This window comes from Accipiter gentilis, chromosome 8 (assembly GCF_929443795.1).
Source record: "Accipiter gentilis chromosome 8, bAccGen1.1, whole genome shotgun sequence".
Classification (NCBI taxonomy): Eukaryota; Metazoa; Chordata; class Aves; order Accipitriformes; family Accipitridae; genus Astur; species Astur gentilis.
Genome location: NC_064887.1, coordinates 36,821,715 through 36,840,562, shown reverse-complemented (window position 1 = coordinate 36,840,562; position 18,848 = coordinate 36,821,715). Strand labels below are relative to the sequence as shown.

The window sequence follows — 18,848 nt, the reverse complement described above, 5'->3', positions numbered from 1 at the left end:
ATTCAAGTTGAGCATAATTAGCCAGGGCCCTTGCTCCTCCTTTGGTATTTGGCGATGCAAAAGCCAGTCTGTAGCTTTCACACATGCCTGTTGAAGAAGGGGTGGAGAGAGATGCTTCTGGGCTTCCAAGATGAAGAAGAAAGCACAGGTATCTGAGTATGTCAGCCCATAGCAATGGCAGGTGCTGGTCAACCAGCCCCAGGTGCTGGGACTCTACTGTCCTTTAATGTGGGGGGTGGAGATAGTTAGCCCTGATTCTCCTGTGTTGCTCTCTGGGGGGTTTCTGGATTGACTATGAGTGTGTGTGTGTTACCCCTAGGAATCAAGGGAGTTTCTGCAATGCCAGCAAAGCCTGGACAAGAGCCCTGCAGCCCTGAATGCCATGTTGGAGAAACTGCAGCAGCGAGTCAGTGACAGGGATGCTGCTCTGGAGGTGAGCACAGTGTTGGTGATGTCTCAGTATTCCCTGAGGCTCAGCCTTTGGGTTACAATCAGCGATGCAGCCCCAGGCTGACCCCGGGGCAACCATGTCTTCTACATGCTCTTCAGGGCTCAGCCTTCCAGAGGAGTCCTCTGAAAGGGAGAGCTGAGGTGCCCCACACAGTGAGTGGTGGGCTGCAGAGCCCTACTACCCCATTCTGAACGATCACCTCCTCTCACCCTAGCGAGCAGTAGATGAGAAGTTCTGTGCACTGGAGAAGAAGGAGCAAGAGCTGCAACAGCTCCATCTCTCAATAAGGGAGCGTGGAAGTGACCTGGAGAGACTGCGCAATGTCCTGTCCAGCAACGAGACTACCATTCATGTGAGTCCTTGTACCTGGGTGTGTGGAGTCCAGCCTGGGTGTGTGGAGTCCAGCCTGGCTGTGGTGTGGTGCTAGACAAACCTTCCTGTAAATGCTCTGGTTGTTGCTGGGGAGCAGCTGCAGGGTGTTGGCCTTCCTCTGGCCCTGTGTGCAGGGTATGTTCCTGGGTCGCTTGTGTTTCTGGGCTGGGTGTAGATGTGAGTGTGGTGTCTGGAGAGGACAGGGGTGAGTGAATCTATGTGACTCCATTAGTAGGAGACACTGTTATTTCCAGTTCTGCTTAATTCAGGATAAAGTCTCTGTCCCTGTTTGAGCTGCTTCTGTTGTGGTCCCCAGAGCCTGGAGAGCCTCCTGAAAGCCAAAACCCTGGAACTAGAGCAGGTCTCAGCAACCTGCCAAAACCTCCGCTGGCTCAAGGAGGAGATTGAGGCCAAATCCTGCAGCAGGCAGAAGGAGCAGGAGGGGATCATCCAGCAGCTGCAGACCTGCCTGCATGACAGGAACAAGGAAGTGGAGGTAAGACCTTAGCTTGGCTTCCTGAGCCTTCAGCCAGTTTGTCTGCAGAGAGGGTGGTCCCAAACCAGAGCCTCCTGGCTGCCTGCCTCTGAGGAGGGTGCTCGAACCTGTGCCCAGTGCTTTGGAAGCTAGCTGCTTTTGGTACCTGTAAACACCTGTGCTTGCTGAGACGCTGCTCTCAGCTACACCCAGGCTGAACGGCTGTTCGTCCTTGAATAGCTTGCAGTTTGATGGTAGCAATGTCTCCATCTCTCCCTTCCTCCCCCTTGTTCAGGAGCTTACAGCAACTCTGCTGTGCAAGCTGGGCCCAGGACAGAGTGAGGTAGCAGAGGAGCTGTGCTTGCGTCTCCAGCACAAGGAGAAAATGCTGCAGGATCTCCTCAGTGACAGGAACCGTCAGACCATAGAGCATGATGCTGAAATCCGGGAGCTGCTGCAGGCTGTGAGCACCAAGGAGCAGCAGAGCAGAGTGAGTTGTGTGCAGTGCTGCAGTGGGCAGGCTGGGGTGGATGGCTCTGCCTTGCATTAAGCAAATAGAAGCTGCTCTCTGGCTGCTGTTGGCATAGTGTGGTGGAGCTGTTGAGTGTCGAAGAACCACATGAGATGCCATGAGCTGTTTCTAGCTTGGTCTCATCCCATCACATTGGAGCAGTTACAAAGCAGCAGCTCTTGCAGCAGTGTTCACGTGTTAGATCCCTGTCATCAAGTGGACTGGGCAGGGTTTGTCTGTGTGGTAGGAAGGGAGGTGCAGATCCTCCTAGGTATCTGTGCTCCTGGGCTTGGGGCAGCAGAAGGGCTGTGGGAGGGTTGCTGCTTCACATGGGTGTTAGCAGACCAGAAAGGAAGATGGGTGTTTTCTTCTGTAGCACAGAAGCCTGAGGAAGCTCTGCTCATTGCCTCTTAACTTACACGTTAGTCAAACTAGTGCGTGGTCCTGGGCATGTAAATGCCCCTTAAAGAGCTACAGTTCCTACTCTGCCTACTCCTGCTCATTGGGTGCAGCTCGGCGTTACCCAAGATACTTCGCATTGAGTTTCCTTTCATAAAAAGGGGACTAAAAGGCCAGGCACTATCTCCTCCTTGTTGTCTGTCATCTGTCTTTCTCCCCTCCTGAATGGGGTAAGAGAAACTGAGGAGCTTGTTCCTCTCTAGGTAGAGAGGCCAAGCCTTGCTGCAGTTGTCTGGCAAGTAGAGATGGGAGGGCTGCAGTGGAGTCACTGTGAGTGGCCAGGAGCAGTAGCTCCCAGGCTGGTTTGCAAAGTGCTTCTAGTCTCAAGTGACAGATGAATACTGAGGTGGTTTCCCTTAGTCTCTAAGGAAGGTGAGGGCCAGGGACCCCTGGTCACAGACCTGCTTTCCCCTATTTTTCCCGCTCAATCAGGCAGCTGCTGAGAAGATGGCACATGCTTTGGCTGAAAGGAGCTGCGAGTTACAAATCCTACGCCAGCATGTGTTGGGGAAGGAGCCTGTCGGGACCCAGTCGTCTGGTACCAGGCTGTTGAAGCAGGACAAACAGCCCATACAAGTAAGAATCATGCACTGTGTTTCACTGCCTGTGGCCTCGGTGCTCCAGAGGGAACTGATTGCCGCAGAAGGAAATGGGAGAGAGTGGAGCACCACAGAGAATGATAGAAATGAAAGTGGGATTAGGTAAGAGACTTCCTATAGGAGGAAGAGAAGAAACTGAGGAGCAGAAATGCTGCCTGGATGTTCTGATCTTGATTCCACCAGCCTTTGTCACTCAGTGTCTCCTTTCATTTTGATCAGGCAGTATTTGAGTCCTTGGGGCACGTGAGAGTATGAAAGAAATCTGCCCTCTGACCTTCCAGCGTTGACCCAGTCCTTCCTTGGGCTGGGCTGCCTCGCTGTATTGTAATCCCCTCCCTGACATTGTCACATTCTGGAGGGGACAAGGGAGCTAATTTTAGGTCCCACTAATTCTTGGCAGAGCCTGCTGGCTGTTTGCTGTCTCTTCCACAATTGGAGTTGGTATTTTTAAAGCAGCTTTGCTAAAAACCCCTTTGAGGCTGAGCACAACTCCAAGGCTACATATGCCAAGCTCCTACTTGAGCAGCTGTTAATGGTTTGTTGGTGAGCTGACATGTTGAATGTTTTTAAGCAGCTGTAAACAGGTTGCTCGTTTCTATTCCCAGGATCAAAGTGAACTCTAGAGACTTCCAGGGACAGGTATATGGGCCAAGCTCTGTGTTTTCCTTCCTGCATGGTCCCTCTGGGCCACATCTTTGGATGAAGATGTAGGTCTTTGTAGAGTCTCAATTGAAAGATGGGTTTGCTGCAGTTGAGTGAAACCTGTTTAATCCTTACTATGAAGACGCTCACTGCCAGCAACCTCCCAGTCCCAAATAAAACAAGGCCAGTGCCCTGTTGCTCACACATACAGCTTCTAGACTGGGTGCAATTCACTTGTCCCTGCTGCCTGGCTAGATCCCCTTCATTGGTTTCTCACATATCAGAGGCATCAACAAAGCAGCCAGCAGCTTTGCTGCCATCCTGGAGCTCTGGGGAAGCTGCAAGTGCTAGGTTCCTCATAAAGGTGCAAACATGGAGGCTTTTATGTTTTCAGGAAATACTGCAAAGAACTTGTGGAGCTACAGCCATTGCCAGACCCCCACAGGGGGACAGCAGCTGCAGGACAGAGGGAGGTGAGTGTGGTGACGGGTTCCTTCAGGTTCCCCAAACATGACCAGGGCTTTTTGCTGTGGGAGAAACGTGATTACATGAAACTGTGAGAGAGTAAAGAGCTTTGAGCAAAATTGAGTATTTTGAAATAAAGCTGTGCCTTCCCTTTGGGTGGTGGTTCAGGGATGTCTGAGGATGGGAGTATGGGGAAAAAAGAAAGGCTGGTGTCAGGTTTGAGGTGAGGTGCTTCTATGCAAGAGCTGACCCTGTCCAGTTAAGGGTTTATGACTATGATCCAGGCTGGGCTGAGACAAGCGCAACTGGTTTGGGTTTTGCCTTGTGGCCAGGACACCTGAACTTTGCCAGGGGTGGGACAGCAGGCTTGGGATGTTGCTGTTGCTTTGTGCTGCTGTTTAAGGATCAAGCAGAGAAGAAGAGTGTTTTCTAAAGAGGCAGTGTGATGAGAAGTGCAAACATTGTGGACCAGTCCTGCCAAAGAGGGATTCTGTCTGATTCTGGGGTCAGAACTAACACACGGTATCCCTGCAGTAACCAAGCTGTCTTTGCAGTTATGACGTCAGCAGCAGAACTGGAGAAGGATCTTGTTAATGCCAAAGAGGAGCTGGAGCTAATGGCAAAGAAGGAAAGGGAAAGCAGGGTGAGCTTGTGATGGAACCTGTGCTGATCTCCCTTGCTTACAGGAGACCGTTGGGCTGCCCCTCACTGAAGGTTTTGGACCCCCTATATTGTGAGGGTACCCCCAGTGAGAGAAACGGGGCAGCAGCTTGCAGTGGGGTGTTGGCTTTCTAAAGTCTCTCACGGACTTCTCTTCCTTCCCTAGCGGGAGCTCACTGCTCTCCAGTCTGTTGTGGCCGCGCAGGAGGAAGAGCTGCAAGTGCAGGCCTCGGATATAGAGTCCTTGACCAGGACTATCCAGATCAAAGAGGACCTCATCAAGGTGAGATAACACACTGTGCTGGGTCAGTTCTGTGGGGGAAGGCTGCAGAGGAGTCTCTCCCCCCGCCCCCCCCCCCCCAGCCCCCGCCATCCTCAGAGTAATGTGGCTGGCTGTCCATGGATGGTATTGCTACTGGTTTGCCTACAGCCCTCTGTGTTACTTTGGCCAGAAGGCAAAGGCCTCAAACCCTCAGAGTGGTGTTATCTGGCTTTTTGCTCCATGTGTACCAAACACCCTTCTTTGAGAGTCCTTTGAACAGAGTGTATTGCGTACCTTCTCAGTTCTTGCTCCAGGCTGTTGTCTGTGCCTAATACACTCTGGGTGCTTTGGCATTTCTTTCTTAGGGGCCTGGGTCTTTCCAAACACTGGAAACTTTTGGCAGTTGCATTCCAGAGAGGATTACGAAGGTCCAGCTGTCCTTGTTACTGATCCCTTCTTCATTGAGCTCTGCTGCTGTTGGTTTTCAGGATCTGCAGATGCAGCTGGTGGATCCTGAAGAAATTCCAGCCATGGAAAGGTTGACGCAGGAAGTTCTGGTGCTTCGGGAGAAAGTGGCCATAGCAGAGTCACGAGGACAGGAGGCTACTGGAAACAGAAGGCAGCAGGTAGTGTGCCATGTGGGGCAAGCTTGCACGTGTTTATATTTCTGCTGGGGCTCCATTATGAGGCTTTGTTTTCAGCCTTTGGATATGCCGAGATGTGCTTGTTCTTGGAAGCTGGCTGTGTATGATGGGGGAATACAGAGGAAAGAATTGGTTCCCTTCAGCACTTGTCTCAAGGGCAGAGTCTTTTGAGAGTCCAGGGATGACACTGATCAACCTCATCACTTGGACACAAGCAAGAGAGGAAGGGGAAGCACCTGTTTCTTTGAAGCAGCCAGATGCCTCCTTTGATTTCTGTCTCTTTTTTTAAGTGTTGTGTCTTGTCTCTTCTCTCCAACCAGTTGTTGCTGATGCTGGAAGGACTGGTGGCTGAAAGGAATCGGTTAAATGAGGCTCTCCAGGCAGAGAGGCAGCTCTATGGCAGCCTGGTAAAGTTTCACACGCACCCAGACAGGTAAGCAAGGCTGCCTTGGCTCTGTGCTGCCCTGCTCTGCAAGTGTGGGTGGTCCAGTGGGGCAATTCCTGAAGCAGTGATTGTTCTGTAAGTTTGAGAGGCCTCAGTGGAAAGGAGAGAGTCTGGTCAAAGAATCGGACAAATGCGGCTTTGGGAGTCCAAATTTTAGGCTGCCTTCGTCCCTTGAAGAGGCTGCAATGGCCAGCTTTAAATGCTATGTCAACTGCTCCCATTGCCACCTCTCATTCAGGCCCTGGGTTTTCCATCTCTGTTCCCTGGCTTATCCCTTCCCAGCTTAGTTTCCCACCCACACTTGGCCACCTTTCAGAGGCTGCTGTCAGATTCCCAAACAGCTGTTGGGTTGATAAGGATCTGTCTAGGTGCTTATCCAGGCAGTCATCCTGCAACACAGTATGGCCTGCATTCTCTGTCCTCTGCACTAATCCCCTACCCTTCATGGGGCTGCAGCCTCTGGGATATTTGAGCTACCTGATAGCAAGAGAGCACATAAGTGGAGTGCTTGGGGTAAGTACTGAAGAACAGCTGTGACTAGGAGTCCCCTACTGGGCTGGAGCCTTTTTGGGGGATGGCTGTGCTCTGGGAAGGTTTAGAGGTGAGGCAAGAGGTGGCCAAGCTGCCTGGGGAGCACCCAGGTCCTGCGCCTGGAATAAGTGGCAGTCCTGGATGGAGGGGCCAATTCAGTGTGTGCTTGCTGCAGCCTGTCTAACCCTCTTCCCTTTTGTGCGGTGTGTCCGCTTAGCGCTGCGAGAGACCACACTCTGCAGGTGGAGCTGGAGGGGGTCCAGGAGCTACGGGGACAGCTGGAAGAAGCTCTTGGAAGAAGCTTGGAGTGTTTGAGCAGGCTGGAGACACAGGGCGCCATAGGAGGTGGGGAACAGGAGCGTGTGAGAGTCCTACCCCAGCATGCCTTCTGAGCACTGGCGCTCGCCCGCCTGCCACGGAAACGGTTCACTAACCAAGCGAGCCTGTCTCACTGACTCTGGGAGGGTTGCTTTGGTACTTAGCAGTGGTACGATAGAACTGGTGCAGGGCTTTTTTGTTTTATTTTTGAGCTGCTTCGGAAACGGCAATCAGTGCAATCCACCTGTGTCTCGTGTATGTTCCTGTCTGACCCACCCTGGTGGCCACTGATGTATTTGCACATTCAAATCATTCCATTTTAGTTGATTTCCCTTTATCTCCCTTATCCTCCCACCCCCATGGGCCAAATAAAGATTCCCTTTCTCTGAAGGAAACACCAAATGTTCTCTATCATCTCCCAAGTGCATGAGTGTGAGTTTTTGTATTCCCTCACCCTTTTTCTCACCCAGTGACATCCCCCTCTTGGGTTGATGGTGGCTGGCCCAAAAGGAGAAGGTGTATATGGAAAACTGGGTTCCAGAGCCAGAGAATTTGAGAAGGGCCGCAAGACCTGGTGGCACTTGCCTGGGGCTCTTACAGAAGTCTTGAGTGTAGAACCAATGATTCATTTTATGCTTAAAGCAAATCCTACTCCAGTATTGATGGCTTTACTGACTTTTTTTTTTTCCTAATTGTAAGTTGTCTCAGCCTAGCCTGCAAGTGCCTTCAAGGGAGAGCTTCCTACTGTTTTTTTGATAGATGGTTTGGGGTGACTGAGACCTGTCCCTGCTCCCAGGGTCTGGGCTGGGTCTGCTCCCTCATTTGTATGTGCACATCTCACAGGCTCCACGTGCCCCTTGGGCAATGGGCAGGGCCCTATTTCTGCTTTGCTGGGGACAATCCCACTTGGCACCACTGCATACATTTTCTAGGGCATCTTTTACCTCCTCTGTGAGCGTTGAGGCTGGTGTGAGAGCTGAAAAACAATAGCAGCAGCTTTCCGATGACCAGCACTTCTCATGTGCAGTGGGCCATGGATCAGCTGTCTCATACTCAATCACTTCCCAAGGTGGCAGGAGCAAATTTTGTACCTCTGAGCATCTGTTTCTGCTTGCTGGGGAAGCTGAACTAGGAGCGAGTGGAGCAGAAGAGCTCTGTCTTGCTGGGCTGCGCCACATGGACCTGAGACTGCTCTGCTGCACATCTTGTGACTGCTTCACATGGCACCACCTAGCCCAGGCCTTGCACCCGTGCTGAGGTCTTCTCTTCCCTGCCTCAGGTGGGGATAGGAGGCAGCACAGCTCTCCCTTCGCACGCAGCAGGTCAGCACTGCTCCTCTGGGTCTGCACCTAGCTGTCTGCTGAGTTCAGCAGTTTTCATGTGGCTTGAAGGGTTGCAGCTGGTGGCTGCTGGGCCGCTCTGGTACTGGGTTAGCTTTTCCTTTCTTGTATTTCATCTCATTCCCTTCCTCTCACTTCTCTGTGTAGCACCATCTTCTCTTTCTCCTTCTGCCTTTCACTTTGTAGGAGCCTTTGTGTCCCTGTCCTTATTTTTCCACCTTCCCTTCTCCATCCTGGCTCTGATGCCCAACTGCCTCCCTGGTCCCTTGGGTACCATGGAGCCCAGGACCCAGCACAGCCTCATTGGCATGGTGTGAGGGAAGTCTTGGCTGGTGCTCTGACAGCTCCCATCTCTTCTTGTGTGTGTGTTTGCTGCAGATCTGTCCCTGGCTAGCATCACTGCTGTAAAGTGCCCCATAGGGTGAGGTGTCCTAACTTTTCTGCTCTGTTCTTTAGGGCCTCCTTTCATCCCTGGTATCCTTGGCTGTGCACTCCTCTGTCCCATGGGAGGACCAGGCTGAGATCCCATGCCTGAGAGCACCCTCTGTCAAACTGTGCAGTGCTTTGTGCTGTCTTGTAGCTCTTTCTGGAGGTCTCTCCTTTTCTCAATTTCCCTGGGGACCTTGCTTCCTTTCCCTTGTTCCTAGCAGCGTGAAGACTTCCAGCGGAACCAATGCACCTGGGTGTCCTGTTCCTGTGGACCATGTGCAATTTTCAAGCTATGCAACTAATACTTTTTGCCTTCAGGCTAGGTGTGAAAGAGAAGTCTGTGAAAAATAGTGCTGGGGTTGCATCTCTTGTCTCCTTTGCCAGTAATACACAGAGAGCTGAGCAGCCCTGTCCCTTCAAATTTGTACCCTGGCGTGCTCCTGCTGTGATGGATGGTTCAACCACTTGGTGAGCACCAGCCTGGGCACAGTCTGCCCTATGTGCACACTTCTCTGCTCCTCCAGCACCAACTTCATCCTCTTCCTGTTTTTGTATTTTTCCTTGAGATGTGTGTTCCCTTTTTCTGCCCCAGTCCTGGAGCGCTGGGAGCTGTGCAGAGCTGTGGGTGATGGTGAGAAGTGGGGTGCTGTGTCCTGGCACAAGAGGTGATTCTCCCATGTCCCTAGAAGATGTGTGCTGGCTGTGAGCCACCCTGCCCTGGCCTCTCAGCCATGGTCACCCAGCTTGAGACCCACGTGCACATGCCACTCAGCTCCCCAGCAAAGCCTGCAGCTGAGGGTCCACGTCCCCTTACCCTTCGGGGCCCTGCAAGGATTGAGCTGTAGCCCTAGACAGTTTGTCACCTGTCAGATTGTGTCCCTAGGGGCTGTGCTTTGGCTATGCTGAATACCACCCATGGAAGCTGCTTTTTCACTGGGGTGCTGCTGCCACTTCCAACTGCCTCTTAAGTGTTTTGCTCTGGGAACAGTGCTTCTCCATGATGGCTGTCCTTGCTGCCTGGGGCATGGCTGCTTCAGCAAAAAGGCTCCATCATGCAGGGTAACATCTCCCCAGGCTCAGCAGTGAGGTGGCCCTGACTTTTGCAACCTCCTGGCTGTTGCTTATCATGAGTGGGTCTCCTGAGTGTGCCACCATCTACGTGCACATTGTGCTGTGCAACCGCCTGCCCTGCTGCAAGGTATGCTCCCGGCTGGTCCTTGGCTTTCCCTCCCAGGAGCCATATGCTTCCCTGCTGGCTTCTCCTTCGCCACCGATGTTTGGCCTCTCTCCTGCCAGGATTTCTCTGTGTTCTCGTACTCCATGTTCAGCCTTGCCTGGGAGCTCCAGACCTGATGGTGATGCGTTTGGCCACAGGCAAAGCAGCTGCATCTCCTGTGGGGTACAGGCAGCTGCACAACCTGGCCCAGGGGATGGTCTTGGGCCCTGTCTAAGCTCCCCTTTCCTGGGGAGAAGAGGGATTTGGGGCTACACCTCTTTCCCAGCCTAGGCAGTCTGAGCCTAAGCAGAGCAGGCAGGGCCCTGCAGCTGGGTGGGAGGAAAGCTGCCCAGACGAGGGGTGCAAGCCCTCGCCCGGGGTTCTGCACCAAGGAGCCAGGAGCAGAGCTGTGTGCAAGCAGAAAAACGTGCTCCCAGCTTAGCTCTGTGGGGCAGGTTGGGCCCAAGCCCCCCACACGCTGTGGTATGGGATGCAAGTGTCCCTTTAGCTCTGCTGCAGCTCTGCAAGGCCAGCATAGGGCTCGCAAAGAGCCCAGTACCATGCGTGACAGCAGGGCTTCGGCGATGCGGGCAGGGTGGCTGTTAGTGTCCTCCATGAGCTGCCCTTGCCCAGGTAGGTGATCGCGTGCGGTACACCCCCACACTCCTGCCAGATTGGGGCAGTGCTGGCAGGGGTCCCTGACTGAGCACGTGCTGCTGCTGCTGGCTGTGGCTTGTGAAGTGGCTGCAGGGTGGGTGGCACCTATGCATGTGCGTTGGGGCAGAAAGCGCAAGGTGATGTGAAGGCAGAGATGTGGATGGGGCAGGTGCCGTCCCTGGGGCTGCAGGCAGCTGGGGCTGTCCTGTTCCTGGGTGCAGGGCCAGCACAGGGTGCTGGGTTGGAGCTCCAGCATGCAGAGAGAGGGTGGCAGGGCATAGGGACAGTGGGGAGACCTCAGTCCTGCTGGGAGTTCCCCAGCACCAGGTATGTATGAGAGTAGGCACCTGCCCCAGGGCTGCCCACAGTGGCCATGGGCATTACCAGGAAGGAGGGGACAGAGGCAGTGCTGCCATTGCCACTGCTTTGAGCGCCTTGTTGTGCTGTGCTGTCCCCTAGGTCAGGCCACAGGCACAGATGCTGATGATGCCAGCACCAACTTCACCGACAGCATCAAGGAGGAGGCAGCCCATGGTGTGGCAACCCAGCACGTGAGTCAGGGCAGCATGGTACTGGCAATAGCAGCAGCAGAATTGGGCACTGCGCAGCTGCCAGACTGTGTCTTGGTGCCTTCAGAAATGTCCCCTGTCACCCTCTGTCTTTGTCCCTCTAGAGCAGCCTCCGGGCCCCTAAGGAAAGCAGGGGCACTGAAAGGACCCCGATGGAAAGCACAGCACCTGCTGTGCCAAAGCGGGAACTGCGGGCAGAAGAGGAGCTGCGGGAGCTGAAGGCGCAGCTGGAGGAAGCCGGCTTCTCCTCTGTCTCCCACATCAGGCAAGAGCCCTGGGATGCTGGAGCCAGCGAGTGGCAGTGGCTTGAGGGGATACCCTGCATCCCAGCCGTTGCCTGCCCTTCACAGTGCCTTGTGCCCCCAGGAAGGCAATGCTGAGCCTGTGCCTGGAGAATGCGGAGCTGAAGGAGCGGATGGGTGAAGCCACATCGCTGCTGGAGAGTGGGGAGCAGGAGGAGGCTGGGCTGGGCAGCCCCCTGGCACCTGAGCCCCGAAGGCTGCAGCGGAAGAGCCGCAACACCCTCGGAGACCGCCCGGCCGGCAGCAGTGGGGATAGCCAGGGGGTCCTGGCAGAGAGGGGACCTGTGCCCACCAAACGCCCAGCACTAGAGGCACGATCCCAGGATGACATGCCCAAGAGACCCTGCCCTGGTACCCCGGGCGGAGGAGATAGGAGCCACGTAAGTGCCCTGGGCACAGGGGACCGGGATAGGGGTGCAGATAGAGATGGGGATGGAAATGGGGAGCTCACACCCCATATTACCTCTGGCAGGTGGAGGGCACAGCACCTGGCAGTGGCTGGCCGGGGCTGGGTGCAGAGCTGCGCTCCCAGGTGGCACAGGGTCAAAGGCAGTGCCAGGAGCTGCAGGACAAGCTTGCCGCCTCGGAGGCCATGGTGCGGGCACAAGCCGAGCAGCTGGAGAAGTACCACGTCCTGCTCCGTGAGTTAAAACCCCAGGCGGGATGGGGGGAGTCTGCGCCAAGCCTGGTGTGCCCTGTGCACTGTGCTGTACTTGGGGCAGGGGTGGTGAATCCTGCCTGGAGGGGGACCCTGAGCTGACGGTGCTGCCCAGCAGGTGAACCCCACACCCAGCAGCTCAGCAAGCAAGTGCAGGTGGACTTCCAGGACCTGGGCTATGAGACGTGTGGGCGAAGTGAGACTGAGGCTGACCGAGATGAGACCACCAGCCCTGGTAAGGAGAGCTACGGCTCCAGGGATTCCTGTGCCTTGCTCACCTGGCATGGAGAAGTGACATCATGCCCTGTCCCCTCTGCAGAGTGTGAGGAGCCAGATGTATTCAGCGAGCCCAGCCTCGGCGAGGAGCCAGGGTCGCCGTGCCGGCCGGGGATGCCCAAGGCGGGCAAGGCTGCCCAGAAAGCCATGGCTCCAGCAGATGTGGGGGCCCTGCACCAGCACATCCAGGACCTCAAAGCACAACTGCTCAATGCCAACAAGGTGATCCAGAGCCTGCAGCGCCGTGCCCGCTCCATCTCTGTCACCAGTGGCTACACTTCAGGCACCGAGCGGCCCCCGCCGGGTCCCACGGCCCTGACCTCCCCAGCCCACAGCCTCACCGATGAGGATGAGGGCTGGCAGTCGGACGGCCACAGCACCCTCTGCCCGCCTGCCCTGCAGGCACACCGCGACCTGCAGCACCTGGTGCACCGTGTCACCCTCCTCGAGGCACAGCTGCCCACAACCAAACCTGGAGGCGTTTTGCCCAAGGAGTTGCAATCTGCCACTTGGCCAGGGTATGGCCGTGGGCATTGGGACCAGACAGGGGTCTACAGAGGTCTCCAGGGGTTGCCCAAGGGTGGTGGCTTCTTTCTGCATGCTTTTACTGTAGCTGGGCTCCTGGGACGTTTGCACGGTGGGGCAGAGCCCCAGCAGTGGACAGTGCCCAGACTCATGGTACTCTGTCCCTGTTGTGCTCTCTGGGGGGTCCGGCAGCCCTGTGGACCCCCCACTTGCTGATCCCTCCTAGGAAGTACGACTCGCTGATCCAAGCGCAGGCTCGGGAGCTCTCCCACCTGCGGCAGACGCTGCGGGAGGGCCGCGGCGTGAGCCGCAGCCTGGCCCAGCACCTGCGTGATGCTCTGCGGTCCTTTGAGGACCTCCTCCGCGGTACCGACATCGACTACTACATGGGCCAGGGATTCCGGGAGCAGCTGGCCCAGGGCAGGCAGCTGGCCGAGAGGCTCAGTGACAAGTTGGGCACCAGTAAGTACCTTTGGCAGGGGTACTGCGACTGGACATCGTGGGGCACAGTGGGCTAAGAAGGGATGCTTTGATGGGCTGGGGCCATTTGGACATCTTGTGTCATGTGGGCTATGCTCTTTGAGCTGGGCTGTACTGTCCTGCTCTGCTATGCCTCTGTTTGAGAACAGGCAGCCTGGGGCACGGAGACACTGATTGGCTCCTCTTTGGCTTGGTTTTCCAGGAGATCGACAAGATGGGGAGGATAAAACCAGCCATGAACTCCTGGCACTGAGGTACCTGTTCCCTGGGAGGGCTTGGGGGACCTGCTCTGTGTGGGCACCCGCAGGGCTATCACTGTTCTTGGAGTGGGGCTCCGGGGTGCCCTTGGGGTCTCTGCTCCAGGTGGACGTCCTGGGGCTGCCTGTGCTCTGGGGATGGGGAGCCCCAGGCTTGGGGGTGTCCTGGGGCAGCCTTTCAGCATGGGTGGGATGCAGCATGTGGGGTGTCATGCTGGAGCGGGGAAGGGCTGTAGGATGGGGGTCATCCTGCCCTGCCAGCCCTGGTGACGTGCCACCTCTGCAAGGCTCAGCCGGGAACTCCAGGAGAAGGAGAAGGTGATTGAGAGCTTGGAGGCGAAGCTGCAGGAGCGCTGTGAGTCCCCAGGCAGCAGCCACCTGCCCTCCGAGTCATCCCGCTCTGCCACCAGCTCCTCCTTTTTGTCCGAGGGGCTGGAGCCCTGCTCTGATGGGGATGCGGCCAGCGAGTGCAGCCAGTGCCGTGAGGAGCCCGCCCGACTCGCAGGTACCACGGGGTGCCTGGGGGCCATGACCGTGGGCTGGGGACGTGCAGTCCCTCTGTAGTGTGTGTGTCCCTGCAGCAGTAGGTGCCCATCAGGCCTGGGCAGGGGCTGCCTGTGTGTCATCATGCCCCAATGCCAGCCTTGGGGGGCTGAGCACACAGCACCTGGGGCTGCAGGGGAGCCTCTCAGGGAACCCTGCCATGGTACCACAGCCCTGCAAGGCTGGGACCTGACTGGCCTCACGTGGGCTATCCCAGCCCGCAGCTGGGACATGGGGACTCAGCTGCTCGGGGCATGCCAGGGTCCCCAGTGCCCCTGGGGAGGAGGGGTCCCTGCCAGGCTGAGCCAGAGCCACGCTAATATCTCTCTCCATCTCTCTCCTGTCTCTAGGCCTTCACTTTGACTCCTTGTCCAAGCCTGTTAGTGCCCCCCTGCCTGCACTGCCTCCCGGGCTGCCCCCCTTCCTGCCCGCTCGGCCCACCCCTCCTGCGGCTCCCCCAGCTCCCCCACTCCTGGGCTGCTGCGGGACCCCCGTCTGCTCCTTGGCTGAGGCACAGCAGGAACTGCAGGTGCTCCGGAGGCAGCTGGGAGAAAGTGAGCACTTGCCTCCAGCATGGGGTTGGTCCTGCCTGCCCTGCGTGCCGTGCTGTGCCGTGCCGTGCCGCATGGCCCCCCACCCTCTCTGATCCGCCTGTCCTGCCCTGCCCTTCTCCTGCTTCCTGGGGCTACTGCTTCGAGGTTGGGTCCCATCACTTTGGCTGGGGGACAATAGGGACATGTGGCTTTCACGTAGGGAGGACCTGGTGGGTGTGATGGACACAGCCTGAGTCAGCACTAGTTCTTAGCGTGGGCGCTTGCACATCCCAGGGCCTCTGAGAAAGGGCTGGTTTGGTTAGTTGTTGTGTAGGAGTGGGGCTGAGACCCTCCAACTTGTGTCACATAATCAGCAAGCCCTGGGAGAGCCTCTGCTCCAGGGGGAATGGGTTTGACTGGGGCAGAAGGTCAGTGATGGGGGATCACCATGGGGGAACATTGGGCTGCACTGCTGGGCAGAACGAGAAGGGGGCAAAAAGTACATGGTGAGAATGTGTTACGCCCGTTCTTCCTCCCTGCTCATCGCCCTCCTTCTCCTCACTGCTTTGCTCTGTGCGTGCAGGTGTGACGCTGCCCATGGCATCAGCAAAGCCCACAGCCCCACTGGGCCCCTTCGGAGAGGGCAGCAAAGCCCCAGCATCACTCTGCCGACACAGCGCGCTGCAGAGCCTGGCTGAGGTCCCCAGGGCCAGCGAGACCCGTGCCCTCTGGGACGTACCCCCTCCCAGCCAGCCACTCTACGGGGCCTTGCCATCAGGGTACCCCTCTGGCCAGAAGCTGACAGGTAAGATCCATGCTGGAGAGCATGGGGCCATCCTGGCTGGGTGTGGGGGAACACGGAGGAGACCTAGCACCAGAATGGCTGTGGGATATGGCTCTGGTACGGCACAGGATAGTGGGGATGGCATGAGGCAGGTGGCACAGCCATCCCTGCCCTGAGCTGTCTCCTTGGTGGTGGCAGGGGCAGACCTGCTGGAGGAACACTTGGTGGAGATCCGCAGCCTGCGCCAGCGCCTCGAGGAGTCCATCTGCACCAATGACCGGCTCCGGGAGCAGCTCGAACGCCGCCTGGCCTCCACCAGCAAGGCCAGTGGTATGGTGCTGCACTGGGGCCGGGGCTGCTGGGGGAGCTATTGCATGGGGAGGGCACTTGCCCCATGCACGGCAGGATGTTGGGGAGAGAGACTCAGCACCAGGCCCCCTTTGCAGGATTGCCCAGCGATGTCTATGCCCAGACACCAGAGCCAGGGCTGCAGCTGAGTGGGGAGAACCAGGCTCTGCGCGAGGACAACCGGACCCTGCGGCTCCAGCGTGACCACCTCTCCCAAGGTAGTGCTGGGCCACCAGCATCCCCAGTCTGAATCCCAGAAGGCACTGGCTGAATGGGGTGGCAGTGACACCTCCATGCTCTCTGTCCCCAGAGCTGGCGCGGGTGCAGGAGGCGCTCCTGGCTGCCTGCTCCCGAGCACGGGAGGCTGAAGCAGAGCTGGGCCAGAGGTGTGGGGAGCAGCGGAGGCTGGCAGAGGAACTTGCTGAGCACCAAGACAGTGTCCGGCAGCTCCGGGACGAGCGGCGCTCTCTGCAGGAGGACAACAACAGGTAAGGTCTGGGGCATTGTGGCCTTGGGGCTAGCAGGGGTGGGCGGTATGGCTGGCCCCAGACCCATACGTCACCTTTCTGCAGGCTGCAACACACAGTGACTCTCCTGCAGCAGCAGTGTGAGGAGCACCGCCTGCTCCTGCAGACCCTGCGCACGGAGCTGCACGTCTATGAGAGCCTCCCTGGCCCCTCTGCTGAGAGCCGTGCAGGTACAAGACCCATGCCCAGCCCCTGCCACTAGCCCCAGGCCCCCTGCCCAGCTCCTGGTCTTGGGTTAACTGGCCCCTCTGCAACCCTTGGGCGGTCCCAAACACCTCTCCTGTTGTGGCAGCAGGAGGGACATGGTGGCCCTGCTGGCAGGCAGAGAGGGAGGGCAGGACCCCAGCAGCACCAGGCACAGAGCCACAGCCATTTTCAGGGTCTCAGACGCTTCTTGTTCCAGGCTGCTTCCCATCTCCTCCGGTGCGGGATGTTGGCACAAGTTCAGCAGCTCCTTTCTTCTCCCCACTACCCGCTGACACGTCAGTGGCCCGGCAGATGGACGGTGGGTACCAGAGCCTGCACAGACATGCACCTCAGGAGTTGCTGAGACCTGAAAAACTTGGGGCAGCACCCTTTCTGAGCAAGGATGGAGAGGCCAGGGCAGAGCCAAGTCCCCAGGATGGGATGGGGAGGGCCACAGGGGAAGCAGGCAGTGGTCCTCACCTAGCCCTGCTTATTCCACAGAGCCACGTGGGGCAGACCCACTGGTCAGGAAGAGTGAGGGACCGACGGGGGCTCACGTCGTTGGCCGCCTGGACACCTACCAGGCCCTGGAGCAGCACATCCTGGAGGGGAAGGCACTGGCCCGCGAGCTGATGTGTCTCACGCACCCGGCACTTGGGCTACCCAACTGCCCGCTCCCAGGAAAGGAGGTAAAGCGTGGGCAGGATGGGGCTGGCAGCCGCTGGGGGCCAGACCCTCTGCAGACCACGCATAAAGCAGCTCCTGAGCCCAATATTGGCCCCGAGGCTTGCAGGGCTGGCAAGTGGCCAGTAGCCTTCTGCCCGGGGACTGATGCCGGCACTGCCCTACTGTGTCGGGCTGGACACGGCGAGTCCCTGAGTGCTGCGGGATGCAGCTGCCCCGGCAGCACCTGCTCCTGCACCCTTCTCCCGCAGGCCTTGGGGTGGATGGGTGCAGGGCACCTCTGGGGCAGCGCCAGCACCCTGCACCGTGTCCTGGAGGAGTGCGCGTCTCTCCTTACCGCCTTCTGGAGCGCCGTGCTGCCTGTCGGTCCTGCTCAGCACCAGGGCAAGGTAAGCATGGGGCTGGGGGCTAGCGGGGCAGTGGGGCTTGGATGCTTGCTGCTCATCAGGCTTGTCTCATCCCAGGAGCAGGTGCTACAAGGCGAGATCGCGGCGCTGCGGGCCCAGCTCTCCGAGAGGGAGGATGCTCTGCAGAGCACAGCCGAGCGGCTGCGCAGCACAACCCAGCTCAAGGACAGCATGGAGCAGTTCATCGTGAGCCAGCGTACGTGGCCTGGGTGGTGTCCTGCTGCAGGGTGGCCTGGTCCCCCTGTGTCTGGGGTGGCTCCACGGCACAGGGACCACACAGAGCCCATCTCTCTCCCCTTCACAGTGACCAGGACCCATAACGTGCTGCGCAAGGCCAGGACGAACCTGGAGGTGAGTTTGTCCTGGCAGCCAGTGTGGGATAGGGGTGGGTGCCCCTGCCCTGGTGAGCCCTGATGCCCTGGGGATGGGCACAAATGGCAGACACCCCATCCTCTGCTGGCAGAGTGGTGGCTGACGGGGAGGTGCTGAGGGGCCAACTGGGTGCAGTGTGTGTGTGTGTGTGTGACACAGGGACCCGTTTTCCTTGGCTGTGCCCAGAGCGCAGCAGCACCCTAATGCAGGCCCACCATGGCAATGCTCCCCCCTCAACGCCACACCTGCTCTCTCGCCAGGTGAAGGCCCAGCAGGCCCTGCCCGTCACCTGAGCCCCAGGCAGGACAGGGAGCGATGCCCCCGGCCATGGAACCGCTGGCTGCCAAGCCGTGCCACGCCGGAGGGCTGGAGCGGACCCTGTCCCTGCTACTGCTGAGGGCTGGGGTGGGGGACAAGGATCTGGGGGGCCCAGTACTGCACGGTTAGTGGGTTTGTGCTTCTGTGGTGGTCGTGTGCCCTCTGCCCACCTTTGCTTGGCATCGCAGCAGCAGCTGCTGGCTTGGGCTTTGCCTGCCCCATGCTTCAGCGCTTGCTCCCCTTCCGCCTGCAGTGCTTAGTATGGGGCGTCACAGCCCTCCGCACTGGGCACCTCCTGCCCCAGGACTTGGTCCTATTTGTAAGCCTGCTGCGTACCCATCCCTGCTCGTGGATGTATGTATATGTATATAGATAGAGGTATCGGAGCTGCGTTTCAGGGGCTCCCCGGGCATGTCGGGGCCCTGGCGCGGGAGGAAGATGTAAGAAATGCCATGTTCTGTTCAGTGGCTGGAAAGTCCCCAATAAAGGTTTCCTTTGGGTTTTGGCGTTTCTAGCATGCCCGTCTCTGCAGCAGTGCACCCTCCCTCCGTGAGCTACCCACAGCACAGGTGCCAACAGGCACCAGCTGGCCCCAAGGGGCTG

General features: G+C 57.8%; 1 protein-coding gene across 3 annotated transcripts in view; it reads left to right on the top strand.

Annotated features, from left to right (window-relative positions):
- The window catches only part of PDE4DIP (phosphodiesterase 4D interacting protein), a 35,068-nt gene extending 16,231 nt beyond the window's left edge, over positions 1–18,837 (top strand). The window contains exons 14-44 of one of the 3 annotated variants that reach the window (XM_049809396.1): positions 320–433; positions 666–803; positions 1,140–1,319; positions 1,594–1,788; positions 2,701–2,844; positions 3,904–3,982; positions 4,529–4,617; positions 4,801–4,917; positions 5,385–5,522; positions 5,861–5,973; positions 6,734–6,861; positions 10,936–11,027; positions 11,150–11,310; positions 11,412–11,727; positions 11,820–11,988; positions 12,124–12,240; positions 12,325–12,799; positions 13,033–13,268; positions 13,489–13,540; positions 13,831–14,048; positions 14,437–14,640; positions 15,203–15,424; positions 15,602–15,733; positions 15,850–15,969; positions 16,062–16,239; positions 16,324–16,448; positions 16,682–16,783; positions 16,966–17,537; positions 17,613–17,751; positions 17,860–17,906; positions 18,188–18,837. In XM_049809396.1, the coding sequence (XP_049665353.1) occupies positions 320–433; positions 666–803; positions 1,140–1,319; positions 1,594–1,788; positions 2,701–2,844; positions 3,904–3,982; positions 4,529–4,617; positions 4,801–4,917; positions 5,385–5,522; positions 5,861–5,973; positions 6,734–6,861; positions 10,936–11,027; positions 11,150–11,310; positions 11,412–11,727; positions 11,820–11,988; positions 12,124–12,240; positions 12,325–12,799; positions 13,033–13,268; positions 13,489–13,540; positions 13,831–14,048; positions 14,437–14,640; positions 15,203–15,424; positions 15,602–15,733; positions 15,850–15,969; positions 16,062–16,239; positions 16,324–16,448; positions 16,682–16,783; positions 16,966–17,537; positions 17,613–17,751; positions 17,860–17,906; positions 18,188–18,220 (5,145 nt within the window). In that variant the 3' untranslated portion in view covers positions 18,221–18,837. Of the gene's footprint in view, positions 1–319; positions 434–665; positions 804–1,139; positions 1,320–1,593; positions 1,789–2,700; positions 2,845–3,903; positions 3,983–4,528; positions 4,618–4,800; positions 4,918–5,384; positions 5,523–5,860; positions 5,974–6,733; positions 7,253–10,935; positions 11,028–11,149; positions 11,311–11,411; positions 11,728–11,819; positions 11,989–12,123; positions 12,241–12,324; positions 12,800–13,032; positions 13,269–13,488; positions 13,541–13,830; positions 14,049–14,436; positions 14,641–15,202; positions 15,425–15,601; positions 15,734–15,849; positions 15,970–16,061; positions 16,240–16,323; positions 16,449–16,681; positions 16,784–16,965; positions 17,538–17,612; positions 17,752–17,859; positions 17,907–18,187 lie in introns of those variants that run through there. The other 2 variants (XM_049809394.1, XM_049809397.1) reach the window with 2 other exon arrangements.
- The last annotated feature ends 11 nt before the right edge of the window (positions 18,838–18,848 follow it).